This window comes from Apus apus, chromosome 10, assembly GCF_020740795.1.
Source record: "Apus apus isolate bApuApu2 chromosome 10, bApuApu2.pri.cur, whole genome shotgun sequence".
In the NCBI taxonomy this organism is placed as follows: domain Eukaryota; kingdom Metazoa; phylum Chordata; class Aves; order Apodiformes; family Apodidae; genus Apus; species Apus apus.
The window spans coordinates 21,314,836-21,342,375 of NC_067291.1; the positions used below are offsets into that span (position 1 = coordinate 21,314,836).

The 27,540-nt window shown below is 58.2% G+C and overlaps 1 protein-coding gene across 3 annotated transcripts; it reads right to left on the bottom strand.

The window, feature by feature from the left end:
* Positions 1-21: 21 nt before the first annotated feature.
* Positions 22-27,225, bottom strand: RASGRF1 (Ras protein specific guanine nucleotide releasing factor 1). Of its 3 annotated transcripts, none has more exons than XM_051628883.1 (27): positions 26,805-27,225; positions 18,762-18,868; positions 17,764-17,911; positions 16,181-16,273; positions 15,513-15,766; positions 14,731-14,810; positions 14,122-14,315; positions 13,568-13,677; positions 13,271-13,389; positions 12,685-12,845; positions 11,864-11,927; positions 10,853-10,989; positions 10,516-10,598; positions 9,834-10,082; positions 9,105-9,475; positions 8,742-8,867; positions 8,100-8,270; positions 7,636-7,748; positions 6,939-7,051; positions 6,460-6,520; positions 4,864-4,967; positions 4,473-4,557; positions 3,980-4,177; positions 2,932-3,011; positions 2,073-2,190; positions 1,716-1,784; positions 22-1,004 (listed from the first exon to the last, which is right to left on the bottom strand). In XM_051628883.1, the coding sequence occupies exons 1-27, from the start codon at positions 27,078-27,080 to the stop codon at positions 912-914; spliced, it is 3,777 nt and encodes a 1,258-aa protein (XP_051484843.1). In that variant the 5' UTR covers positions 27,081-27,225; the 3' UTR covers positions 22-911. The 3 variants fall into 3 exon arrangements, with proteins under 3 accessions (XP_051484843.1, XP_051484844.1, XP_051484846.1); XM_051628884.1 differs by having other exon boundaries at positions 7,636-7,742; positions 26,805-27,141; XM_051628886.1 differs by lacking the exons at positions 22-1,004; positions 1,716-1,784; positions 2,073-2,190; ... (1 more) ...; positions 3,980-4,177; positions 4,473-4,557 and adding an exon at positions 7,926-8,016 and having other exon boundaries at positions 4,913-4,967; positions 7,636-7,742; positions 26,805-27,142.
* Positions 27,226-27,540: the final 315 nt, after the last annotated feature.

Genomic DNA, 27,540 nt, shown 5'->3' on the forward strand with positions numbered 1-27,540 from the left:
TAAACACATGACAAGGCGCGGTTCACCCTGAGATAGAATAGATTTATTAGCAAGAGGTAATCAGGAAACATAGATTTTTACAAAAAAAAAATGGAAATATCTCTTTTTTTTTTTTTCTCTCTTTTTTTTTTTTTCCAAACAAGCTGTAAGTTGAAATAGTTTTAGGGCTTGAAAGAGAATTCTCATACCGCGAGGTATTGCTTACAGCAAAAGTGTTCTGGTTGTAGAGTGGAGCATGCCTGCCACTGCCAAGTTAAACTGTGTTTATATACTGTACAATGTAAAAAATACATGGTAATATTCACAGAATAAGCACTACATTACTATATTCCTGCTAGAAGGTGGTTAGACAGGATTACAGTATATGTAATAAAAACACTCGGTCATCGTTGTCTAACTACGTCATGTTACTCAGAGTGGTCACAAGGGTTACGGATCTACAGCATATCCACAGAAGCTGGTCAGGAGCCGTAGGCAGCGAGGAGAGGCAGGGGGACAGTCCCACCTTCCCCAGCAGCTGAGGGACCCCCCCGCCCCGGGGGGGACACGGGGAGAGGGCAGCTTGACACAGAGGGATGAAGCCCCCGCGCTCTCTTCAACCCCTGGCAGGGTGCCCAGGGATGTCACTGCCCACAGCCCCCCAGGGCCCCGCGGGGCTCCCCTGCCCCCATCCCGCCAGCCCCTGCCCAAAGGACAAATGACAAAAAGAACATCATGGGAAAGAAACCAGGACTCCAGCCACGTGTCGATGTGTGAAACCTTAAAGGATGCGGGAAACCCTGCGGGAGGTTTGCTGCGGCCTAGGGAGGAGGAGGGCGGTTTGCTCGGAGAAGCACAGACGTGGGAGTCACTCCAGGGCATCCAACAGAACGGGACAGTATTTACAGGAGGGGAGGGCGCGGGTGCCGGGCTCAGGAAGGCAGCTTGGGCTCTATCCGCAGAGAAGCTTCATAAAGGGTTTCTTCATCCATCACAAACGAGTGGTCCAGCAGGTACTGCGTCACCTGCAGGAAGGACAGCCAGCCCTAAGGGTGGGACTCACCTCCTGCAGCCAAAGATAAAGGCTGGAGCTGGGAAGTGCCAACAGCCCTAGTGGCAAACTGAGTCACGGGGTCCCTGCCAGCAGACACAGGCACTGCCCCCCCCTTATCACCCCAGGGTTGCAAAGCCTTGCCCAGGCCTCAGCTGCTCTCCAGTTTTTCTCACTTATTTTTCCTCTCTGGTACTACTTTATCAGCCACAACATTCTCTTGAGCACACAAAAGCCTGATAACTAAGGCACCACCCAAGTGGGGAACAACTTTCTTGCTGCAGGAATGCTGCTGACAGTGCAGGACTTCTGCTCCGGTGCTAGGAGGAAAATCTTCTGGCAGTTCCTGGCAGATTTTTTCCCCAATTGTTCTTTGGCCTTGGCAGCAGTATGGCTGATGCTGACAGGGGGCAGAGCCTCTTGATGGTTTGTGTGGCTGAGCATTCATGGGCCAAGAGGAGCAGGGAGGTCATTACCATCTTCTCTGCCTGTCCCTTGCCATTACTCCTCACCAGACACAAGCTCCCACACTGCCCTGCCTCTACTTGCATTTCCTGTCTTATATCTCTTACAGGAGCATCCTGTGTTGCCCGAAGGAGCTGCCAGAAATTGAAGGCTTAGACACTGGGATTCGAGAGGGAGATGAGGAGGAGAGGGAGTGCAGGACCCCGGGGCAGGGCTGTACCTTGGGCTGGTGCTCAATCTTGTAGGAGGTTTGCTGGAACTGCCGGATCTCTCTTATGATGTGTGAAATCTGCCCGGGGACAAAACAAAGCAGCTGTTCCCAAACCCGACAGACCTGGCCAGCACCACAGCACCAAGCCAGAAGGGATCCCAGATTTGTTTGGGTGGGAAGGGACCTTAAAGCCCATCCAGTCCCACCACCTGACATGGGCAGGGACACCTCCCACCGGACCAGGTTGCTCCAAGCCCCATCCAACCTGCCCTTGAACATCCAGGGATGGGGCAGCCACAGCTTCCCTGGGCAGCCTGGGCCAGCATCGCTCTGACCCGGCCCCTGCAGCAGGGCTGGGACACCCACCATCCTCATTTTGGAGAAGTTCACCAGGCCATCCTCGGTGTAATTCGGGGTCCCCTCCTCGATGAACGCCAGGTCAGTCAGGTACATTCCCAGATAGGGGACACATGGAGGGTCACAACTTTGGGAGCAAGCCAGAAACAGGTAAGAAAACTGCCTTACTTGGGACTTTGAAGTAGATAGGAGGGTGGGACTCCACAGATGGCAGAATTTGGAGGATTCTCTCTAATACACAGAAACCAGGAAAACTGCTGGTTCCTGGGGCCACATCCTGCAGCCACATCCCCATGGACAGAGCAGGAGAAGCAGGAGCTGCAGCTGTGCCCTGCATGAAGCCACAGGATGAAGGAAGGGAGTTCAGGGGCAGCTTCAGCAGAGAGCTGGGAAGACCTTAGGAAGCTTCCCCTGCCCCACACAGTGATGCATGATCCTGTGGGGATGCTCCAGCTCCAGGGCAGCTCAGCTCCCTGCTCCACATCCACCCACCCAGAGTGCTGCCAGGAGAAGCCGTGCTAGCCAGAGTGCCATGCACTGGAGGTGGGAAACCACAGCTGGACAAGGCACAACAGGGGATTTAACCTCAGGGGAGGGGGGGAGGTCTCCAGGAGCCTGGCAACGATTCCCCCCTTTGCAATGCCTCTTAGTCAAGTCTTTTCAGGCGGCTGCTCCAAGGAGCAGCTCATGGCTCAGGATCACTTCACAGGCTACTGTTCTGAGCCAACTGACCCAGACACCTCCAGTGCAGCCTCTGAAACCACCTCAAGAGCAAAGCCCCTGCCTGTGGTGCCAGGGCCAGGAGGATCCAGGTTCCCCAGCCCCATGGCAGCAGCCCCCTGTGGGAGGAGAATCATTGTCCACTCACTTTTTCAGTGCCTCCCTCAGGTTCTTGAACCTGCCCTCTGACGACACCAGCTTTTGGAGCTTATCGATCAGAGCCTTCGTCTGCAAGAAACCCAAAAGTGTCACTCATCCTGTTCCAACCCCCTGCACGGGCAGGGGCACCTCCCAGCAGCCCAGGCTGCTCCAAGCCCCATCCAACCTGCCCTTCAACACTGCCAGGGATGGGGCAGCCACAGCTTCTCTGGGCAGCCTGGGCCGGGTCTCTCCACCTTCACAGCAAAGAATTTCTCCCTCAGATCTCATCTCAGTCTCCATCTCCCTTCTTCAGTTTGAAACCCTCCCCCCTCATTCCACCCCTCCCTGCCCTTGTCCCAAGCCCCTCCCCAGCTTTCCTGGAGCCCCTTCAGGCACTGGAAGGTGCTCTCAGGTCTCTCTGGAGCCTTCTCTTCTCCAGGCTGAACACCCCAACTCTCCCAGCCTGTCTCCAGAGCAGAGCTGCTCCAGCCCTTGGATCATCTCTGAGGCCTCCTCTGGACTTGCTCAAACAGTTCTGTATTCTTCTTGCATTGGGGACCCCAGAGGTGGACCCAACACTGCAGGTGAAGGTCTCACCAGAGCACAGGGGCACAATCCCCTTTCTGGCCACACTGCTGGGGATGCAGCCCAGGACACGGTTGGTTTCTGGGCTCCAGCACATGGTGCCAGCTCACGGTGAGCTTCTCATCACCAACACCCCACATCCTTCTCCTCAAGGCTGTTCTCAACCTGTTCTCCACCTGGCCTGGATTTGTGTTTGGGATTGTCCCCACGCAGGCGCAGGATCTTGCGCTTGGCCTTGTTGACCTTCATGCAGTTCACACAGGCCCACCTCTCCAGCCTGTCCAGCTCCCTCGGGATGGATCCCTTCCCTCCGGTGTGTCACCACCCAGCTTGGTGTCACTGGCAATCCTCCCGAGGGTGCACTCAACCCCACCGCCCGTGTTGCCGACACGTCACCCCAACACCGTCACCCTCGGCCCATCAAACCCTTCCCCCTGCCTCCCGGGAGAGGATCAGCCCCGCGTCCCCACCTGCTTGGAGACCTTGAGCCAGGTTTTCTTCAGGCGGAAGATGGCACTGCGGTTGAGGGAGGAGGTGATCTCCAGCACGGCGTTGTAGTTGTGCAGGCACCGGCAGATGTCGGCCACCGCCACCCACTTCTCGATGGCGCTCACCCGCGCGTTGATCTCCTCGTTGCGCAGGATCTCGGAGGCGATCAGGTTGCTGACCTTCAGGGAGACACCCGTCCCAGCCCGCGTGTCAAGACACCTCTGCACAGCAGCCACGGACCCTCCAGCCCCGCAGCATTTAAAATAAAACAAAACAATTTTCCTTCATTGCTCCCAACAGGAGCAACTGCTCCAGGAGATGCTCCACCCGCAGCACGTCCTCCAGGCACCTCATATCCAGGGAGCACGGGGGGCAAGCTAAACCTCACGTGCCCCAGGTCCTGGCTAAGGCCAGAGCAGGATGGCTGCACTGCCCTGCTTCACCCATCTCCCTGTCCCCCCCTGGGGCACTCACATCATTAAAGTGTTTTGTGTTCTTCATGATGTAAGGAGTCCTTTCATTCTTCTCAAGCTTCATCCAGCCTTGCCCGAAGAACTCTCTGCAAATGACAGCATTTATTGGCAATGTTTATTTCCCATTTTTCTGGGACACTCAAGCCACTGCACCCGCACAGAACAGAGGAGCCAGGGCCCTTTCCCCCTGTGCTGCCAGAAAGGGACAGCATGGATGGGTTTGAAAGTGTGATGGACATGGGAAGTCACCCCAGAGACACCAGCAGATAAACCACAGGATCAGGCACAAGTTTGGGCTCAAGCCCAGCCTGCAAAGCAGGAAGCAGCTGGGCAGGCTTTGCACCCTCTGGGGTGACCAGGAGAGCCCTTCCTCACCCATGGGGATGACTCACTCATACGGGATCTTCTTGAAGACCAGGTGATCCAGCAGCGTCAGCTGTTCTGCTATTTCCAGGGCCGAGTGGTTTTCAAAAGGTTCTGCTTTGACTCCCTCAGCCTGAGCGACAAAGGCAGCGACGAGGCCCCGTTGGTTAAGAGCACAGTGAGAATTTCTACATTTCCCCCGCACAAAATCAAAGCCCAGGTTGGACTCCCAAGCCAAAGGCTCTTCCCCACTGGAGCAGGGCCATGCTGCTCCAAAGTTCAGAGGCACCACATCCCCCAGTGCTGGAAGTGCCAGCACTGCACGGCCCCGCCAGCCCCACAGTTTTAATTACATTCTCGTCCGTGCACGTGTGCGGACACAAAATTAACTACTCTTCTCTGTTTCAGTGATGAGGTGTCAGTGATGGATCAGTCCTTGCACGCCCACCGCTGCCTGGTGCTCCACACCAACAAAGCACTGGGGGATCCAGGCTGGAGCTCCCAGACCTGCTGCTGCCTGGGACAGCTCTTGCAGGGGATGGCCAGAAAGGCAGGAGAGCAGGGACATCCTCTGTGCTTGCCTGCAGGCAGGGAATGGTTTAAAATCCTGCCACCACAGCCCTCCCCCTGGAAATGTGCAGCAGTATCTCTCCTGTTCTGGTCCTGGGAAAAGGGACGGGACTGCAGCAGCTCCCAGCATGGGGAGTGCACGGAAAGAGGGGCCAGGCTGGGACCAAGAAGCATGAAGAAGGCTCTGGGGACAGAGCTGCAAGGGCCAAGGTGCAGAGCAGGGTGCGTGCAAGTGCCTGTGCTTGTTCCACGCCAGCAGTGACTCCTCCTACAGCTGGGACTCTCCTCACTGCCCTGCCCAGAGACCTGGACCCAGGGAGCCCTCCTGAGTCAACAGCCTGTTGCAAAACACCCTCCTTGAGAAGGGGGTTGTGAAACCCTCTGGTTTCGTTTGTGTTCTTCAAAGGAAGTTTCCAGGACTCAGTGGTTGAAAACAAAAGCTTCAAAACACCCCAAGGGGCCTCAGCCACTCCAGAAGCTGGTGGCAGTTCCAGGGAAAGGAGCTACTGTTGTTTCAGGTGCACCAGGCCAGTTTAAAGTAGCTCTTGGGTTCTTCTAGGAGCAGACTTGTTATTTTTCTTGCTCTTTTTTAATGCAGGAAGGTGGCAAATGCACCGCAGCCACCCTGACAGTTTTAAATCCACTGCAGATTCCCAGGCCTCTGCTCCCAGGGGAGCAGCACCAGCTGGTCCAGTGCCGAGCCCTTGGAACCAGCACATGGCAGCACTGGCCTGGGTTTGGGGACAGAGGACATGGTGGAAACCCATGGAGTGTTCCTGCATCCCTCAGGCAGACACCACTCTGTGCCCAAGCAGCCATCCTGCCCTTGGAGGACTAACATGGGCAGTGGCTGGGTTAGCATTGCCTCTGCTCATAACAGATCCAGCTGTGCTCACAGCTGGCCATAGCCCCAGAAAACCTTTCTTTGCTTTGTGGCCAGAGGGCTCGGAGAGCTGCTGTCCCCTGAGCTGGGAGCACCAGGGTGCCAGGACTTTCAGCTGCTCCCACCACCACACTGAGCTACCAGGGGGTGGGATGAAGGGAAAGGGATTTACCATCTGCACGACCTCCTCCAGGGTTATCTGGTTGTCTCCTGGATCCTCCTGTGTCAAGGTCCTATAGCACAAGAAGACAGTGTTACCCCAGCTGGGAAAGCACCAGCCCAGCACAGCTCCAGGGCTGCAGCACGAGCCGGGGGGCCGGCACAGGTTAAAGGTTTGGTGTCCATAGGAATACTTGGAATCCCATTTCCACTTGTAAAGAGAAAAAAAAACAACTCCTGGACTGAGGAGCTGGCCCCACATGTGGAGACAAGGGTGGGGGTGACACCTCTCCCATTGCCCCCAACTAGGTCCCAATGTGCAGGGAGAGGGATGAAGCCCCAACATGCCCAAGCCTCCTCGGGCACCTCCCAAGGCCCGGCCCTGGGCTCAGCCCCTCCCGGGGCCTCATGCGTGCCCTTATCCCTGGGAAACAGCCACCGGGAGCCTGGAACAACATCCAGGAAGATAAGCCTCCCCCCACAGCCCCATACCTGATGATGTTGGCAGCTGCTTTCCTCTCCTGGGTCAGGAGCTCGGGGTCGTGGATAACCTCTTCCAGGAAGCCGATCACTCGGAACTTCAGCTCCTCGTTGGTTTCGAAGTCCTGCCAAGGTTGGTGCAGGCAGAGGGTTACTGGGCTACACAGGGGCAGCAGCTCCACTCCCTGCCTGGCCCTTCTTCCAGCAAAACACCAGCCTGCAGTGCCCAGGAAATGGAAACTGGCCAGGAAGGCACCAGGTCCATTCTGTACCAGTCCACTGGCATCACCCAGCCTGGGAGAGGCATGGGGGCTTCCCAGTGCCAACCAGCCCAGCACCACTCCCAGTGCCACCAGCAGCAGAGAGGGACAGGGACAGCAAGGAGAGCCACACAATTACCTTACCTGGACCCTGGCCTGATACCCCCGACAGGAATCAGACCCAGCCACTCTGCTTCCAGCCAGTGGGATGTCTGTGGGTCCCAGCTCTCCCCTTGGCACACCCAGTGTGCAACCAGAGCCCAACGCCCGTCCCATGCCAGGGCTCCCGGCTCCCCTGCTCCCCCCTTTCCAGCTCCTCTCCATGCCCGCTCCTTTGCTTAATTACAGAAGTGCCAAATTGTCTTCCCAGCTGAGCCACCCAGCATTCTGCCAAATTCCTGCTGGCAGGGAGGGAGGGTCCCTGCAGCAGCGAGCCCCCCGCCACCCACCTGGGAGTGCTTGGAGACCCAGTGCCGCAGCACGTTGAGGACACGGTTGGTGGCTGCTCTCCGGATCACAAACTCCTTGTCTCCGTTCCGCTGGTCCGTTGGGAAGCCTGAAACTGCCAGCAAGCCCTGAGCTCAGCCACATTCCCTCAGGAATCACTTAGGGGTGTTTCCAGGAGCACTAGAAGGAGCAGCCCCATCTTCCCAAGCATCCCTAAGCTGCCTCTCTAAACCCAGCACCAGGGAGGGTCTGTGCCCAAAGGCAGGAAAGGGCTGAGCTGCCCAAAACCCACCTGTTCCTCAGGCAGCCTCCATGCCCAGGGACCCCAGCCCGGGGTGGGGGGTGCTGGGCTGTGGGTGCACTGGGATCTACTGGCCAGGGTGCTCCATTGAAAAAAAAAATAATCAGTGGAAACAGGCGCCTGGAAAACTCCTCCCCACTCTGTGGGCAGCCCAGGGGAGGGTACCTGCGCTGGCCAGGGACATCCTGCGGTACTTCTCCTTGGTGGGGGTCCCCTCGTTGGCTCCCGCCGTGGCGATGGCGAAGGCGGAGGCAGCGGAGAGGGCGCTGCGGCTGCTGTCCAGCTCCCGGCAGGACGTCATGACCACCCCGTTGTTGTAAGAAAACAACGAGAAATCTGGGAGGGGGGGAGCGGAGAAGGAAGTCAGCACCACTGCAGCCACAGCCCCGGCTGGGTCCCTCCCGCAGCCCCTCACCAGCCCCCCCAGCTCACGGGCACAGGAGCAGGGCAGCTTTGGGTGCCCCCACCCGCAGGAATGTGTCCAGCGGAGCCCCAGCAAGGACCAAGTGGGCACTACAGGTGGTGCTAACGTGGCTACAGGGGAGACCTGAGCAGGTAAACCTGGCTGGTGCCAGCCCAGGATCCCGTCTCAAGCAGCCCTGGGATGGGAGGAAAAGGGGGGGAAACGCTGGAGGGTTTGGCACTTCCCTGTCTCCTTGGAGGAAAATAAAGGGCAAAGTCCTGCTCCTCCTCACACCTGCCTCAGTTTTACCCCTACACCTCGAGCAGCTCTGCAGGGCCAGGTTCAAGGGCAGCATGTGGCCCTGGGTGACCCCTGAGTGAGACAGGTCTTGGCTCATTTGTTACCTGAGGAATTTTTGCACTTGATGGACTTCGGAGTGGTTGGAGATTTTGTTGGGGAAGCTTCAGCTTCTGCCTCATCGCTCTGGTTGGGATCTGTGTCCGACTCCTCCCTGACTGACACCTCTGAGCCTGGGAAGGACAGGGAACCAGTCACCAGCACGCTGGGCACATCACAGGTGTGTTTTAGCCCTTCCAGATTTTCCTGAAGTCTGAGCCATTCCAGCTGGGCACACAGCAACCAAGCCCAGGGAAGGTACAGAATCCCATTTTGCTTGTTTTTTTGGGGGGAGGAGCCATAGAACCACCATTGTCACCACTGCCACCACCACCACTGGCCCACCCACCTGCAAACCTGCAGCCACTTACTTTGCTTGCTCGGCAACGACTCCTCTTGCTTTTCTGAGGCTGCTTCTCCTTCATCTGGGATTTTATTGGGATAGTTACTGGACACGTACAGTTTGTTGATGTCCAGGGTGGTCTTGCTGAAGGGTGCCATGGAGGAGTACATGCTTGCATAGCCGTTGGAGGAGCAGCTCAGGGCGGCCAGGTCCAGCGCCTTCCCTCCGGTGATGATGGGGATGTTGAGCGAGAGCTTCCTCTGCCGGCTGGGGGAGGAGGACTTGGTGATGGAGAGGGGGGGAGGTGAGGAGAACTTGCGATTGGCTCGGGGGGACTTGGGGGGCTCGCCGTACAGCAGCTTGTTGTTCTGGCTGTTGGCAAACAGGAGCTCCAGGGACCTGGGTGGAGAGACAGGGGAAGGCTGAACTCATTGTGGAGATCCCCACCAGCAGTTCCAGCAGCCCAGGGTCTCTGGGACATCCCACAGGCATGGCACAGCCAGAACGAGCCTCTGCATCCCTCCCAGGAGCAGGGACACCTCCAGAGATCAGGTTTATCCACCTCCCTGGTTTGAGGGTCTCAGGACTCATGGGGGCAAGGTGAAACAGCCCCAGAGCGGGCATGTCTGAGGAGCAGAGCACAGACCCAGGACAGACAAGGGGATGGAGGAGCAATGCCACCCCCCTCCCCCAAACTTCATCAGTGCTTTGGAGCAGGACTCAGCACGGGCCCTGCTGCGGTGCTGGGCAGCCTCACCGTGCAGGGATGGCACTGATGGGCTTCTTGTAGATGGTGATGAGCTTGTCAAGGACGACCAGGGCAGTGGTGAAGACACGGTATGAATGCAGGAACGTGTTCAGAAAGTCAATGCTCAGGAACCTCAGGTCCGTCAGCCGCTCCAGGAGCCGCTCCACGCTTGCATAGCGGATCTGCAGGACCTTGCAGGAATTCATCGTTTTACTGAACCTAATGTCAACATCATCACAATACAAGCTGGCATCAGACCTGCAGAGAAACAAGACACCTGTGGTTCCAGCCTGGAATGAAACTAAGAGCTGCTTTGCACAAGCAGCTTCCCCCAAGTCGTGCGGGGACCTCGGAAGGTGGTACAGGTCTTGGGCAGGGAAGGACCCTCACTCCTATGGGGTGTCCCTCTGTAAAACACAGGTGGGAATACTCCCAGGAGAAAGCCAGGAAACCCACAGCCCAGAACGGGTGGAAACACTGCACAGTGGCCAAGGTAGAGGTTGGTGCCAACAATGTGGAACTATTCCTAGAGGACACCAACAGACTGAGACCCTTCCCCACGTGGGAGAGCAGACCCCAGCAGCGTGGGTCTCTTCCCCCCTCTCCATGCACAGTCCCACACAAAGCTCCTCTCCTAGCTAATCAGCACTCCTAATCAGCACGTTGAGCTCCCAACCATGGCAGCACTCACTTTATCATCTGGGGGACGGTGACCTTGGAGTTCTCCTCGAAGGCATTCATCATGAGCCCGTTGCAGCGGATGTTGTCCACGCACTGCAAGAGACATGGGTGGGAGGTGGGGGGACAGCCCCACTGCCAGCCCAGCGTGGATGTGCCACAGCAGCCTGAGCATGGCCTGAGCCAGACAAGATGCTCAGCAAGTGGATGCAGGCAAGGACATGGCACAGAAGCAGGCAGGAGGCAAGCCCTCTTCAACCAACAACTGTGTCTCTGCCACTTGGGTAAAAATTATCTCATCCCCAGGGACCCTGTGCCCCAACACCTCCTCCCCACTGGGTCCATCCTACCTGGCTGATGTCACTGGTCCATGCAGCCTTCTCCTGCCTAGATGATGCCACAAGAATGACCGTAAAAGAGGAGGAATCTTTCGGCTCCACCACGATTTTGAAGTCAAGGTGGTCAATGTCTTGCCCTGATGTTTTTGCTTTAGAATAGAAAAGCCACACACAGTGATTGGAAAAAGCTCTCCCCACCCCTTTCTCCCCCAGCACAGGTTTTATTAAGGTTTTAAGGTGCTTGTTGCCTTTTGCAGGTTGTCTGGGGTAGAGGACAGGACAGGTTTGCTGGGCAAAGGCTCAGTGTGTGCAAAACAAATTCTGCACGGCCTGAGGGCAGCACAGAGGACAAGAGAAAGGAGCCCAGGGCTTTTCAAAGCTCTGCAGCCAAGCCAGCACTGCTGAGGATGCCCAGCACCTTCCCTTCCATGGCTGCAGGAAGGCTGGGTGTGCACCCGCCTGCAGCTCTTTACTGCACAGCAAATCATTCCCTCCATCCCACCCAGCCAGTGCATCATGACTTCCACCAGTCTGTTCGGCACCTGGATTTGCTCCAGCTCTGCTGTGGTTGGTTTTATTCTACACAGATGGATGTCAGAGATGACCACAGGGCCACCACATCCACGACAGGTGACACCAGCAGTGCTGGCCACACGGCCATTGGTCCCCAGCCACAGAATGTGGCAGCAACTTCACGCCAAGGCTCTGGCATCAGGTGCAGCCTCCAGCAGGACTCGCAGCCCCCGGGCCCCCCGGGCATGAGCTTTGTCCCCCACAATGGGGTGACTGTGCACAAGCCCCCAGGCTGCTCCCAGGACACGGCAGGAGATGCTCCAGTGCTGGTGGTGCTGGCAACCTCAGCAAAGAGGCTCCTGGAGCAGCCACAACTTGGCTTTTTGAGCTGCCCTTCTGCCCAGCACCCACTGGGAGATGCACAGTCAACCCACCCCCCCTGCACCCACGGTGGGGGTTGTGCAGGGCCCTGGGCAGGCCCGAGGGGGTCAGCCCAGCAGGGGCACCCACCGTCCTCGTCGGTGCTCTCCTGCTCCTCCAGCAGCGTGCAGTCGATGAGGGAGATGACGCCGTTCTGCAGGGAGGGAGTGGGGCTCAGGAGGGATCCCTCTAGGGGGCTGGAACTCCCCTGCCCCCATCCCAGCCCCCCAGGCAGGGGCAGGGAGATGCTGCTGAGGGGCACAGCCAGCCCAGTGCCTGTGTTCCCTGGGGTTACACAGCTACAGGCTGCTGGGGTGCCCTGATTCTTCTGGTGCAACCCAACTAATTTGTTCATCAGTTATCTCATATGGACTTTAAATGACATTTCCCAAAAGCCTGTTGTAATTATCAACTCCTCGCTGTGGACACCTTTTCCAACTTGATAATTCAGTGACAGTAACAAGCAATTTCTGTAAGATTCTTGCTCAGTTAACCGCAAAACTTCCTCCAAGGAGCACGTGAGCCTTGGGGACAGGCAGGAGGAGCCCAGGTGCTGAGTAAAACCCAGCTCGGGTTGAACTTCCTCACAGAATAGACTGCTGAGTTTCTGCTGCAAAGCAGGACAACTTCTTGTACTGAGAACCTGCAATGTCTGCTCTGTGCTCGTGACTCAGAGCTCTGCACATCACTCACACGGTGTCTGGACCACGTGAATTAAACCTGATCACCAGCCTGCTCCACATCTGGCCCCCCCAGAAGGCTGCAGCCTGTGGGGGAAGGCGATCCCCAAACCCCTGGTGTCACCAGGAGAGCCCGAGCTGGCAGCAGTGCCAGCCCCTGTCCCCTCCCCTTGCTCCAGCACCCCAGGGAGCCCCTGGACCCTTCGGTGGGGGTTGCCGAGCCCCCCGTACCTTGGTGAGATGCAGCTTTCCCCCGGAGCCCCTGGTGCAGATGATCAGGTGCTTGGAGAAGAGGAAGCACTGCCGCTCGCCCTCCTTCCGCAGCGAGAGGGAGCCCAGCCGCCCCCGCGGGATCTTCCCCTTTTCGGACATCGGCACCTGGATCAGGGACCCTGCGGGGAGGAGGGACCCAGCCCTGGTGTCAGGGGCAGCTCTGCAGAGCACGGCCCCGGGAGCAGGGCACTGCTCTGTGCCCGGGCTGGGGGCAGCAGCGGGGGCCTCAGGGCTGGGATCAGCACCGTGAGCCACCAGCTCTGCGCGTTACGGGGGCCCCGGAGGGCTCCGGGCACAGCGCCCAGCCCAGGGGGTCAGGAGGTGTGTCTGGTGCTGGGAAGTCACTAAGGGCCAACACGTCCATGCACAGCGCCGAGGCTGCCAGCGAGCGAGGCGCTTGGGGCAGGGAACATCCAGAACAGGGTTCATGTTTTCAAATGTCCCCGCTCAGCAGACCACGGGGAGGGGGGGGGGGGCGGGATGGGGGCTGCAGGGCTTTGTCTTTTGCCAGTGGAGGGGAGGGACATGGACACCAACACGGCACCTTGTCTCACAAAAGTCTGGCTGGTGTCCAGCAGGATTTCACACCCTTCAATAATCATCCGCTCTATCGCCAGATTTTTTCGAATGTTTTCAGTCTCACTCACTTCATCGTGCATGATCCTGAGGGAGGGAGAAGAGAAAAATGGGAGTTCAGATGAGAATTGCACTTCTCCTTGAAGGCCCCTTTGGACACATAGGTGGGGCTGCTCTAGGTAAGACAGGCTGCCCCAGCCCCTCTCCCTGCCCAGAGCCCCTCACAGCCCAGACCTGCCCCCAGTGCCAGAGGGACAGGACTGACCTGGAGAGCTCTTCCAGCTTGGACTTGGCATAATCCAGGCTGTTCCTCTCCACGTGCTCGTGGGGGGTGTGGGCCAGCAGCTCGTGCAGCGTCAGGATGTACCGGGGGATCTGTGGCACAAGGACCAGAGCGGGGCATCAGGGCAGGGGTGAAGGGGTACGGAGAGCTGTGGGGACACCACAGCCAGGGACACCATGTCTCAGAACCCCTGGTCCAGGAGGTTACAAAAGCTTCAAAGCTTGTGCTCAAAGGTAAGGATGGGGGGTCAGAGTGGGGGTGTTGCTCACAAACCTGCTGTGCCCCATCTGTATCACAGACATATCAGGGAAGCAGCAGCTCCACCTACAGAGTCCTCCTGCAGCACCAACCAGCCCAGCAATGGCCTGAGCAGGTGCCAGGAGCAGTGTGGGATCACACAGAGTCCAGCCACAGGCCATCTTCACCCAGGTTTTGCCTCCCCATCCCCCACGCCTGCTATGGGTCTGGGGTTTGCACCACTCGGCCCATCCCTTGCTAGCAGTGTTGTGGTGGCCAATCCCAGCACCAGCACTCACCTGGAACATGGGGTAGGTCAGGAAGGTCTCCAGGGTCCTCTCCTCACAGTCAGGCTTGGCCTCATAGTGCTTCAGCAACTTGTCAAAGTCCCGGTTCTGCTTGCAGTGTGCCAGGATCTGCAGGCTGTACTGGTGGTTCCTCACAAACTCCTGGTAGATGTTCAGCATGGGCAGCAGGATGTCAAACAGGTCAGCTGTGAGCAGAGGTGGTGGAGAGGTGGGTGTGCTGGTCCAGCCCACACCCTGGGGGTCCCAGCACAGACTCCCCTGGCTCCCGACCCCCCTTGCCCCCAGATCCCACCAGGGTCACCTCCCAGGGCCTTGTGCTGCTTCTGCAAGCCCCAGGTCTGCCCAGTTTGGGTTTTAAAGATCCCCTGTAGAGCCAGATGAGGGTCTCATCAGACACAGCAAAGCTCTTCAGCATCAGCTCTCCTAGTCCAGCCCACCCCTTCCACCACCCAGCAGAACCAGGAACACAGGAACCGTTCCCACATTTGGGTTTCTCTGGTTTTTGCTCTGGCCCTCACTGCCATGAGCAGCATGAAGAAGTGACACACCGTGCGACACGTTTCGCTGCTGAGATGCAGCGAGGAGGCACCAGGCACTTACCCAGCACGAGTGTTGGCCAGCTGGAGATCCTTGCCTTCAGGCCTTGGTAAAAGATTTGATGCAAAAACATGATCGTTTCGCTGGAGGAGAAACCAAGGGGTAAAAAAAGGCAGGTGAACAAGTGGCAAATAACAAGTAATGAGACAAAATGAGGGTGGTGAGACCCTGGTCCAGGTTGCCCAGGAAAGCTGTGGCTGCCCCATCCCTGGAGGTGCTCAAGGTTGCTCCAAGCCCCGTCCAACCTGGCCTTGAGCACCTCCAGGGATGGGGCAGCCACAGCTTCTCTGGGGAACCTGTTCCAGGGTCTCAACACCCTCACAGTGAAGAGTTTCTTCTTAATTCCTCATCTAAATGTCCCCTCTTCCAATTTAAAGCCGTTCCCTCGCCTTGTATCACTCCATGCCCTTGTCAGAAGTCCCTCCCCAGCTTTCCTGGAGCCCATCAGGTGCTGGAAAGCTTGAGGACTAATATCAATGCTGATGGACACTGTCCTCCCCCCATCAGAGCCAGAACATCCCATGGACAGACTCCTGGCCCTGACCCACTGCTGAAACCCTGGAACATCTTCCCCCACAGCACCTCCTTGTGTCACTGCCCAGCAGGACACTTGTGCCAATGTCCCACTGGGATGCTGAGCTTCCACCCGTGGCTTTCAGGGCCAGGCTGCTGGCTCCCGGGGACCCCCAGCACTGAGCACCCCAACATCCATTCCCAGGGAGGGCAGCAGGCTGTGGACACCAAGGCCTGCCCAGGAAGCTCCTAGAGCCCAGAATGGGACTCACCTGTTGAGGAATATGCTGCTGACATCGTCATGTGTGATGGGAGGCTTCTTGGAGCTGGCTGCCATGCGCAGCGGCCGCAGGAAGTTGTTGACCAGGATGTGGAGCTGCTGGACGTACTCGGCCTCAGCCTCCAGCATGCTGAAGACCACCTGGTTCCTCTTGCGCATGCTGTCGGCGTGGGGGGACCTGATGTAGTCCTGGATGATCGTCTTCCACTTCCTGCGGCAGAGCCAGCCCCGCAGGAAGCTCTGCACCTGCCGAGGGACAGCGACAACCTCAGGGCCCCGGCGAGGTGCTGCCGGGGGTCCCGGCTCTGTGCCGAGCTGGCCCGGACAGCTCCTGTACCCGGGGCTGCCCCGAGCCCTCCCGGCTGGGGAACGGACCGTGGCTTCTGCCAATCACACAATCCCAGAGCAGCTTGGGTGGGAAGGACCTTAAGGCTTATGTCGTTCCAACCCCTGCAGCTGCTGCCCACAAATACAGGCGGGTCCCAGCTCATGGGGTGGAGCAGATGCTGCCCAGCTGGGAGCTCTTAGCACTGATGAACACCTGAGATCTGCCCCCACCCAGCTGCTGCGGGGCAGGGAGGCACCTCCCTTGGGCCAGGCTGCTGGGACAGAGTCACAGAACCGCTCTGGGCAGCCTGTTCCTGTGTCCCCACTACCCACCTTCTTGATTTTTTTTATGTCACTGTCATCGTCGCTGGGCACACTGGTCTGGCCGGCCTGGATGCGCTCATGGTCCTTCAGCAGGGAGGCGATCTGTGGGCACAAGGGGGTCAGCAGCTGCCCCTGCACATCCCAGGAGCCAAGGACAATCCCTGCAGTGCCAGGGAATGGCACGTGGAACTACAGACCCAGGGACATATTGCGCTGACTCTGTCGTGATGAGGAACAGGAGATGGAGCAGGTGATCCTCAGCACCCACCAAACACCCCCGAGGCAGGGACCTGGACATCCAGCCAGGGACCTGATGCAATCCACACCCCAGCTTTCTAAGAAACCCTTCACGGGCAAGTCATTTAAAAACAAGTGAGGGCAAAATGGCAGAAAAACCTCAAGTCATTTGCACCCTAAAACTTGCTGAGAAGGACAAACTCCTGTCCAGTCACAGCTTCCCAACACAAGTGGGATAGAACCTCGTTAGCTTCCAGCACGAGAACTTCCACTGCTCCTCGCCTGCCCTTTCTCCCCCTCCTTGGCTCATGCCATGTCCTGGTCCCCACCACAGGACAGGGCAGAGAACAGAAAACGAAAACTAGGAACAACATTGTTTCAATTGTGGTTTTATAGAAAATAGTAAAGATAAGAAAACAATTCTCAAAAAAAGTTATTTCCAAAAAGTTTTGGAGGAGAACTCCAAAGAAAGGAGTTGAGATCTTTTCCCCGTGACCAACACATCAGCACTGCCCGGGCACTCGGCTGGAGCAGCAACAGGCTGGAGAAAGTGGCCACGGGCTCAGGGGCACCAAGCCAGCTTAAATTAAGATTTTAAAAGATACTTTAGAAATCTTCTCCCTTCTCCCTGTGCCTTCCTATGAAGCCTCAAGTCCCCAGACATCGCCCCCATCCCACTGCTTTCAAGTGTTTGAGGCACCGAAGCCAATTCCCTGCGCGGCTCCAGGGCTCGCCGGGACCCACGGGCTGGGTCTGCCCGTGCCGCGCCTTTGGTCTGGGTTGGGTTTAAACTGAATGAGCAAAATTTGCACATTAAAGTAGAAGCTGATTATTTGATCTCTGCTTCAAAGCACGTGGAACAGTTTAAAAAAAAAAAACAACAACAAACAAAAACCAAACCGATGAACCGATGCCAAGAGAAACCCGATGTAATGTGCCTGGCAGATGCTACCAGCACACCACGGCACACAGAGGGCTCTAACCGAGGGTGAAAATGAGAAACGGTGAGATGGGGAGTCCCGATCCCTACCCCAACACCTTCTCCTGAGCCCAAGGGACAGGACCACCAGCCCCTTCCCCAGCTGCAGCAACACCCCGGGGCCGGGGACCCCGCTGAGCCCCGCACACGCCCCAGGCGAGGGCAGCACATCCGCGGGGCTCCTGCGGGAAAACCCTCCAACGCCTGCGCTGCCCTCGCCCTGCTCTGCCAGGGGCCAGCCCCGTGTCACTAAACAGGGGTAAATACTGCAGTGACCCCCCCGGGCCCTGCCAGCCTGGCCACGCCGCCCCCCCGCAGCCCACGGGTCGCCCCGGGGAGCGGCAGCGCGGCCGTGGGGCGACGCTGGGCTCTTCACCTCGGCCTTCAGGCGCTCGATCTCGATCTCCCCGTCCTCGATCTGCTGGCGGAGTTGCTTGGCAACCGTCTTCTCCGTTTCCACGATCTGCAGGAGATGGAGGTACTTCTGCATCAGCGCCTCGTGCTCCGTCGCCAGGGTCCTGTAGCTGCGGGCAGAGGTGGCTGTGAGCTCCCCTCCTGCCCCAGACCCCCACCACAGCCCCCCCGGGGTGTGCACACAAAATCGGGTGTCTGAAGGCTGCGGTTTGCTGGGGGAGGTTCTCCTTCCCACACTGCCGGTGTCCCTCTGGCTCAGGGTACCACGGGGTGAACGACCCAGGAGCCAGCTCTGGCTATTTGGGATCCTGTTACTCAGAACTGACCCATCTGGAGATGAGGTGGGTTCACCATGAGGGTGCAAACAGAAAAGACAACCTAAATTTTCAGGAAATGACAGGAGAGTTAAATAAAACCCATGGCCAAACCTCTCTTCCCTGCCACATCCCGAAGAGAGAAGGAGGACATTTGTGGAACAAGCTATTGGGAACATCTGCTCTGGTTCAGGTGCTGCAGCAGATGACATTTCACTGCTCTGCCCCCCTCACTGCCAGCCTGGCACCCTCCCTTGCCAGCTGCATCTGTGCCATGCAGGCTCCTGACCTCTCCCCTGGGCAGCCAGCATTCCCATGGCACAGAGACACCAGCCTGAAAAATCCTCCCTCGACCCATTGCTGCTATTCCAGGTGAAACCTTTCCCAACTGTCTTTGAACCCGACAGTGAATCAGGCATTCCTTGGGCACCAGGCTGGGATAGGTAGAGTGGGATGGGGTCCAGGACAGGGGGACAGATCTGAAGATCTGCAACCTCCTGGTCTGCACCAGGGCTCCCAACCCGGGGCTGGGGTCCCAAGGTGCTCTGCCCTGGCCTGACAACTGCCTGCCTGCAGCCAGCCTTGGGACTGGCTTCAGCTCCAACACCCCCGTCCCCCGCTCTGCACTGGCAGAGGGTGATTATACCTGGCATGTGCTATTGCTGCCACCCACTCGTCACAGTCCTTGGCATCCTCAGTCCTCAGCTCCAGAGTCTTCTGGTTCTCATGGTTGAAATTAACGGTGAAGTAATGCTGAGGGAGCAAAGAGAGGGAGAGGTGACTGCTCGCTCGCACCAGGCCACGAGGAAAGTGCTTTAGGATCAACCACGGATCACTTAATATTAAATAAATGTATTTTGAAACACCAGGAGCACAGCCAAGACGCGCTGCCCGCAGCACCCGGGAAAAAGCCGCTCTTTGTCAGCGAGGATGGGGCTGCGAAACGCTCCGAGGGGAAATCCTGCCGGATAAACACTGGGAGTCAGATCAACCAAAAACCACCGGGGACCGGGAGGCTGCAGGTCCGAGCCTGAGGCGGGCGCCTTGGGAACACCCCTCACCTGGGGACAGGGGCGGATGAGCAAGGCTTTAGCTGGACGGGCACCGGGCTGCCTGCACCCCTGCCTGGGCGGGCAGTGAGCCCCCCTGGGCACTAAACAACACCCGGCTGGGGCGGGGGCTGGTGGCCGGGCAGAGCCGCGTCCCCGGCGCTGGCACCGGGCGGCTCCGGGGGTGTCGGGTGGCAGGGCTGGCGCAGGGCTATATTTAGCCTCCCTTGACATTTACCGAACTGGTGCTAATTGTGCGGGGCGGCAGCCGGCGCGGCTGGGGCTGGTGCTGCTCCTCTGCTTCCCTGCAGTCTCCTAGGAAACAGGTACCACGCTGCAGTGCCGGATGCTGCCCGGAATAACGGGGCTAAAAACGAAACCCACTGGGAAAAGCTCATCCTGACATTATCCGTGCCTCTGTTAGGTTTAACAAGGGATCTGAATTAATGGGTATCTTGGTAAAAAAAACCAAAACAAACCCACCCTGCAGCAGCCACTCGCTCCCCAGTGTGCAGCCCTGCTCCCCAGGATGGCAGGAGCAGCAGCAGAACGCAGACCCTGCCGTGCCATAGGAACACAGATGGGTACAGCTTTCCACACCTCCCCCAGAACAGGGCTACCCTCCCACCCCAGTCCCTCCCAGCTCTCCCCTGCCCTCCCATCCCTTCCTAATCCGAGTGCCAAGGAGAGGGACTTCCAGATGGATGCCAGAGGCTTCCAGGGGAGCTGAGGTGAAGCTGGTCGCTGCTCCCAGGCGATGCCAGTGCAGGACAGACAGACACCCATCTTCCCCCCAGTGCCCCCCGAGGTCTCACATCTCACTGGGTGACACCCCGAGAAACACCCTTGGAGCTTGCTCAGCCCTTGGCGTCCTACAGAGTGGAAGGGGGACCCTGCACTGCCCTGGCACCCTGCAGCAGGCACAGCTCCTTCAGCCTTTGGGGAAAACAGGTTGTTCCTGTCACCTTGTGAACATGCATCTCCTTTCCTTCTGCCCAGGACCCTTTAAGTGCAGTATCTTTTAACTGCTGATCCTGCAGATGAGTTTTCTCTATGGCAAACTATGCCATCATCCACTTCCCACCCCATCCCCATCCTATTGTGGCCAGGCTGGTGTGAACTCCAGGCCAGCAGCTTGCCTCTGTCTGTGGGACATGTCTGGAGCTGCAGCAGCTCCACAGCCCTTCACTTCTCACCCCCCTTTCCTTTCCCTCCCACCCCCAAAGGCTTTTATTGGCAATGAAACATCTCTGATAGAAAATGCACCAGGAATTTCTGGTCTCTGGAACGGTGCAGCAGTCATGCCTCTGCTTTCTGCCCATCTCTTTCCATCCCTTCCTGTGCAAACAGCATGGAAACGTGCTCGTCAGATCAGCAAGGCTGGGAATCCTCCTTAACCACCCGCTCAGGAACATCATCAGCTGTGCCAGGGCACTGCCAGGCACCCAGTGTCCCAGCCCTAGTGTCTTGGCTGCGGGATGTGGGAAAGGAGGACCTGGCACCATGCTGGGTCAGAGCTCCCAGACCTGTCCCACAGGGCTCTCTGGAGAAGCAGCACTTGGCACAGCTTTGGGGCTGGTCAGATTTTAAAACAAGGGGTAGCAGAGCCCGGGGCAGGGACCCACCCTGCCTCCCCCAGCATCAGTCCATCATGGCACCTCAAAAGCATCTTGTCAGATGGCTTCTGGCTCCTCTAACTGAAACCCAGGACCTCCTCAAGGTTTTGCAACGGGCAGTTTTGTCTCTGCCAGCAGCAGGTCCAGACAATGTGAAGTCAGAAGCTCCCCCCAACCTGTCCCCACACAATACCCAGGGGGTGCACCGTGCTCAAAAGGAGGAAGTTATTTTATATTTGAATAACAAAACTCGCAAAACCTTTTATCTCCACCTTCTCTAATCCTTCTCTGATAGCACAGCAACAGCCCAGGAGCACCTCCATTGCTGGGGCTGCAGCACGACAGACCCTCAGGCGGGAACAGCCGCTCCCCAGCACCGCACTGAGAGGAGCAGGATGAGCCCCTGCCTCCAGCATCACCCCCACCAAGCCCCCCGGGGCTGCCCCTGCCCCGGACACAGCACGAACCACTGAGTTTGCTTCTTCTCACACCTGATTTAGTTCATTTTGCTGGTTTGATGACCTTTTTAACTCACTGTCACAGAGGCACATTTTCCAGCCCTAACAACTTGCCTGGACGCTCTGGATGCCGTGACCACCATGGCAGACCCACACCAGTGACAGACAGTGCCCAGCTCAGCCAGAGGGGCCACATGAGAGTGGGGGACCAAGATGGAAATACCCCCAGCAACACTGCCCACATGGAAGTGGTGCCCACCACCTTCCCCTGCACAAAGCGGTTTCATTGAGCCACCATGGGAGCCTTTCAGCTGCTGCTCACCAAGGACCCACCTGCCCTCCATCCCCCCCATGGCCCACAGTTACATGTTCACGAGGCTGATTGTTATTGCAGCTGACATAAAGGGCAAGGGAGGGGAGTTTTCCTGCTCTGGCTGGATGAGTTGAAAAATCCACAGCCAGCAACTGTGGCAGCTTTTCACTTCCCTGACCTACATAGCGTGGGCACTCAGGGAAGACGGGACCTGGGACTGGGATGGAGGAGCTGGGTGGCCTTGCAGGCATCCCCAAGACGGAGGCAGAGCCTGCGTGGTCCAGGCAATGCCTGCATGGTCACATGGGATGCCTGCACCGTGGTATCACACTTAAAATGCAAGAAATCGTAGCTTCATCTGCAAATTGAGGAGTGGTTCAGGTTTTGGTTCACAAATTGTGATGTGGGAAAAGTAAATAAATAATCAGATGTCATGGAAAGAGCTGGGGCTTTCTGTGCTGCTGGGATGAGCTGGGTGTTGTGGAAAGCCTGGCTAAAAGTACAGGGTCTAAAGTTTAAATGTGAAGTTTATAAAAAACCCAGCAGGCTGGTTGTGATGGCAAAGACCCAAGTGTGCAAACCAAGGTGATGGGAAGATGCTGAAGAGCTTGAGCCAAGACATTTCTTAATCAAAGTGGTTCCTATAGTTAAAAAACTGTATTGAAAAATACTCTTTTGAACTCTTTAATAGCTTTTTCTTTTTTTGTTTGTTTTACAGGTGAAATTGCTTCTGGTCTTTTTGCTTTATCAGAAACCAGCCTCTACTGACTCCCAGTCTTTGGGAACCACAATATTCCAACATCTGTTTTCCTTCTTTAGCTCAGAGTTCAAATATACAAACCCACTTTTTTCTCGACCACAGCTGCCAGTGCCTCCAGCAGGATTTCCCCTGCCCCAGGGAACCTGGCTGCAGAGTTTGGACGCTGAAGCTCAAGTACCTGAGACATGGATGCTAAAGTTAACTCCAGATGTGGAAAACCCCTGGAAGGGGGTTGACAGGGGCTTGGGACAGGCAGGTACTGATGGCTGAGCACACGATATCCTAAAGTACCCAGACCTTGTCCCCAGCCTCGGGACACACACTTTGCTTCCGTGGTGACATTCCAGGGGCAGGGATCAGTTACGCGGGATCTCAGCCTTTTGGAAAACCCATCATAGCCATTAAAACCCAGCAGCCCGGACCACCAGTGTGGACGGTGTCTTCATCATACACACCTCACTTGGTTCACAAGCGTATCAACCACCAGTTTGCCCAGTTGGTATCATCAGCAGAGCCAGCCCTTGGTGACAGTGATGAGCACAACCTTGGCCACAGCTCCCAGCTGCAACCTGCCCAGCATCCCTGCCAGCTCGTGTCCCTTGTGCTGCTGGGGAAGAGCCCATGCCACAACTTCAGCTCCTCGGTTCACAGAACACCTCTGAAGGCCACTCTGTCCCAGCACTGCCTTATCTGGATTTACATGACAAGTTTGGGGAATACTCTTCCAGCCCGTGGCAAGGCCAGTGCAGGCAGAGGCAGGGTGTCCTGCCATCACCACCCCACACAGGTCACCCTCCATCGTCCTGTCCTTTGAACAAGCACCCTGGGAATCACCAGAAAGGCAGCAAGCGGGCAGCAGCATGCTCAGACTGACATCCTGATGTGCCAGTGGGAACCACTTCCACAACCCACTTCCCACTGGGAAACCAGAGCCACGCGTGCCCACCCATGGAACCCCGGCCTCAGCTTTGCACCATGGGACAAAATGCATCCTTGAGTCTCCCCTGATACCATGGACAACAAATGTGACACCCATCCCTGGCAAATGCTTCAGAGACAGGGAAATAAAGCTCCAGCTCTTGGCTGTGCCTTCACAAGAGCTTTGTGGGAAAAAAGACTCACAGCTCGAGAGAGCTCCCGAGCTCCAAGTCAAGGGCTTGGCGCAGCGCTGCCTCTCGACTCCGCATCGCCTGGGCTCTCCTTGGAGCCCCAGAGGGCTGCTGGCCAAGAATAACTTCTGGCCCCAGGCTTCTGCTCTGCAAATCCGACTCAAGGCTGGATCCACAGAGCAAATCCAGCTGGGATTCCCACTGCCCAGCTCTCATGTGATGGGATGATCTCACCCCATGCTGGGGCCTTCCTGCTCCTGAGCACATGGTGCATGGTGGGTGCATCCATTGGGATCTGCCACCAGCTGTGCCCCATCATGGCCATTCCTACCTGGAGCACCCTGTGTCCTGCCCACCCTCCCTGCAGCACAGCAGGGACCTGGCCCCAGGTGGCCTCCCATGGCCCTTTCCACCGAGGGAAGGGAGACGTGACCACATGTGAGCACATCCTGAAGCACATCCCAGCATCCTCACCCTTGGGGGGCTGAGACAGCAGGTCCTGGGGGGATGGTGAAATAAAAGGGAGGGTTCACCCCCCAGCCCTGCCGGGCACTTGCCCACCCACCACTGCCCAAGCACCCCAGCACCCACAGACCTTCCCTTCCTCTGGGACACAGCCTGAAGCCACCCAGCAAAAACATACCTTCCAAAACAAACCAGCTTGAAGAAAATTTAATTTGGGGAAAAATGCAACTAAAACAGAAAATAAAGTTTCCAGAGGCATCAAATTCCCCTCTTTGGTGTTTCAGTTTTTCAAATACCTTTGCTCATTTCTTCTCACGTGTACACACTACAACCACACTGCATTCCCAGCAAAAATAAACACCCCGCCAAAGCAAAATATGCTAACTTTAGAAAAAGAAAGGGTTCGGAAGACCCACCTTTTAAAATTCCTCCTTTGTGGAGAATTTGAACCCTTTCAGGCTTTGCCCCAGGGAAGAAGGAATTTAGACCTGAACCTCCTCTGCTGCAGGCAATAATGTCCTCACAGCTCTAGCTCAACTGCCTGGATAAACACCCTCAGAAAACAATTTAGTGGTGATCGCGGGCAATGCTGGACATTTCCTCAGCACCTTCCTTCTGAAAGAAGAGCCATCGATGCTGAGCACAGCTCAGTACCAGGTGAGATCTCCCTGGTTTGCAGAACTCGGATTCTTCCTCCTGGAGCCCTGCCGGCTCTGCCCGCCACCGGCCTCGGCACAGCCCGTGCTGCAGAGCTGCACCATCAATATTCTGCTGCTTATCTCATCCGGTATGCCATTAATTAGTTTGCAAAGCAGCGGGCATTCAAGTGCTCAAGCACTTCCATTTAAATTTGTCCTAATGAATTATAGAAAATGACGAGCCAGACGCCAAAGCTGGGGTGAGTGGGTGCAGATCCGTGGCCTGGTAAACATTTGGCGTGGCAGGATCTCCTGTGCTGCGAGAGCAGCCCCTCACTGACATGGCAGATAAACCTTCCAGGTGCGTTTTGCACTGGAGAGGGGCCCTGGCACCCTCCCCATGGTGGCTTCCTAGTGGAAAATCGTCCCTGCACCTGGAGTTAGGGCCCAGAGAGCAAGATGGATTTAAGCCAAGCCAGGAATGAGCAACATCAGCTATGAGGGTGCTAGCACAGGACAGCAGTGTGACCCTGTGCAGACACAGCTCCCTCCCTGCTGGAACACAGGGGTTGCTCCAGGGCAAGGGTAGGACTGCAAGGGGACAGGGCTCTTGAAAAACAAAACAAAAAGGCTATTTTGATCTGACCAGAGCCACATTCCTGTGATCCCTACTGAGAGCAAGGAGACGTGCCCCGGAGCGGTGGTCTGCACTGCCTGGCTCTTGTGGCAGGGTTTTCTGGAGCCCCAAGCGTGTCACGATTAGCCAGAGGCAATTAAGGGGCTTATGTCCTTCCAGCCAGCCCCCAGGGCCTGTCCCACAGTCCGCAGTGCTCGCCATCACCCCCCGAGAACCTGCTCGGGCAGAAATTATGCAAGACCTGCAGAGCTGGACCCAAAATGCTGGTGCCTCCTGCCAGCACCTAGCCTCGGCTGCCAGCGCTGGGAAAACCAGCCCTGCTCCCCCCTGCAAGGGGCTTCCCCGTGCCCCCGGCAACACTGGCACCTCCCAGGGTGTGTGGCCACACTCTACGCGTGGGGGCCAAGGGAGGGGTCAACCACAGTGGGGTCCTCACTGCGTTCAGGAGACTGAAGGTGATGCTGCCTGCCCAGACACACACCAAGCTCCAGCAAACACCACCAGACAAACAAGCTCGAGGATGCCACTGTCACATGCCGTGCTGTTCAGTGCCACCCTGCCCCCCTGGGGAGAGAAACCCACCCCCGGGCCCGTCTGGGGCTGCCGTCCCTGCAGGAGTCACCGGGCTCCACCGCAGGGACCTCAGGTCCTCGCGTTGCTGGTTCTGAGCAGTTTCCCCCGCAGACATCAGCACCCGGCGAGGACCAGCCCTGCGGGTGGCACCGGGGGTGTCCCCGGTCCTGCTGCTCCCACCGCCCAGGGAGGGGGTGAACGGTGTATCCAGCCGGGGCCGTGACGTCCCGCGTGTGCGGGAAGGGGATGAAACCCTGGGCAGTGCCGGGTTAGTGGCTGGAACTGATGATCTTACAAGTCTTTTCCAACCAAAACCATCCAGTAACTCAATAAATCCTTGTGAAAACGAAGCCCTGGACCCACACCCCACACGCCATGCTGAGCACCCATCGCCCAGGCTGGCCACACATGGAGAGAGTTTGCCCTCCCAGCACCCTGGCAAACCCGGGGGAGGCAAACAGGGGAAGGCAAATAGGGAAGAGGGGCTCACGGGGGGCTGCGGCAGGCTGGGGAATACCGAACTCGAAGGGACCGGCCGCAGCGTGCATGGAACAACCCCAGAGGAGCCCCGGTCCCCCTCCCAGCGCCCCGTGGCTACTGCCCCGACACCGCGGCCGGGCCGCGGACACGAGTGGGGCTCCGCTGCGCCAAGCGCGCTGCGGCCGCCGGGGGGAGCCCTGCCGCCAATTACCAGCGGCTAATTAGCCTCATAATTTGGGGTGAGGGGGCTCCGGGCAGAGCCCGACACCCCCGTAGTGTGCCTGACACCCCCGCAACGAGCTGCCCCGGGGTGCACCGGCGGCGCGGCGGGGGAACCGGCACTGCCACCCCGGGGAGCATCTTCTCCCCCCGGCCTCAGCCCCCAGCCCCGCTCACGCGTGAGGCAGGTCCCGGGCGCCGGAGAGAGCCCCGGGGAACGGGGGAGAGTCCGCGGGGGAGCGCGGAGCCGCGGCCACGGCCACGGGTGGGGACAGGGCCGGGACAACCGCGGGGGCGATCACCGGGGCATTCCCCTCCGACAGCGGCCGGTGCAGGGGGGGGGCGACGGCCCCGCGACCCCCTCGCACCCACCTGCTTCTCCAGCGAGTCCTTGGCCGAGAGGGAGGGCTTGGGGGAGGGCGCCCGGTCGCAGACGCAGCCCTCGAGCAGGTAGAGCCCCGAGGGCCGGGAGCTGGAGTCGGTCTCGAAGTAGAAGAGCATGTTCTGCAGCAGGGCGAACCACTTGGTGTGCCATTTTGTGTTGTCGGAGCTCCGCTTGCTCAGGTAGCCCTTCCTGGCGCCGTCCTTCTTCGCCAGCAGCCCCAGGTAGGTGACGTGCCCGTCATTGAGCCGCATCCCCTTCTGCATCTTGGTGGGCAACCGCCAGCTCCTCACATGGTCGCCGCCGGGCGGCCGGCGGGCGGGTCCCTGGCGAGCAGCCGCAGCCCCCGCGCCCGCATCAGCGGCCCCCGGAGAGCCGGCGGCGGCTCAGGCTGGGGCTGGGGCTGGGCCCGAGCCCCGCCGCGCTGCCCGCGGACCCCTCGCCTCCCGCGGCCCCGCCGGCGGCGGCTCTGCCCGGGGAGCGGCGCGTCCCGGGGCCGCGGCTCCCGCAGACGGGCGGGTCATGTGATGCGGGAGCCGCCGGCGGCACCGGGAGCCCGTCAGCGCCCAACCGGGCCGAACCGAGACGAAAGAAGCCGAGCGGAGCCGAACCGAGATAAAGGGAGCCGAGCTGAGCCGGCCCTATCTGGCCAGCGGCTGCGGGGGTGGCCGCGCCGTGTCCCCCGCCCCTCACCGGGCCGCGGGGTACCCGTGGGTGCCCGCCCTG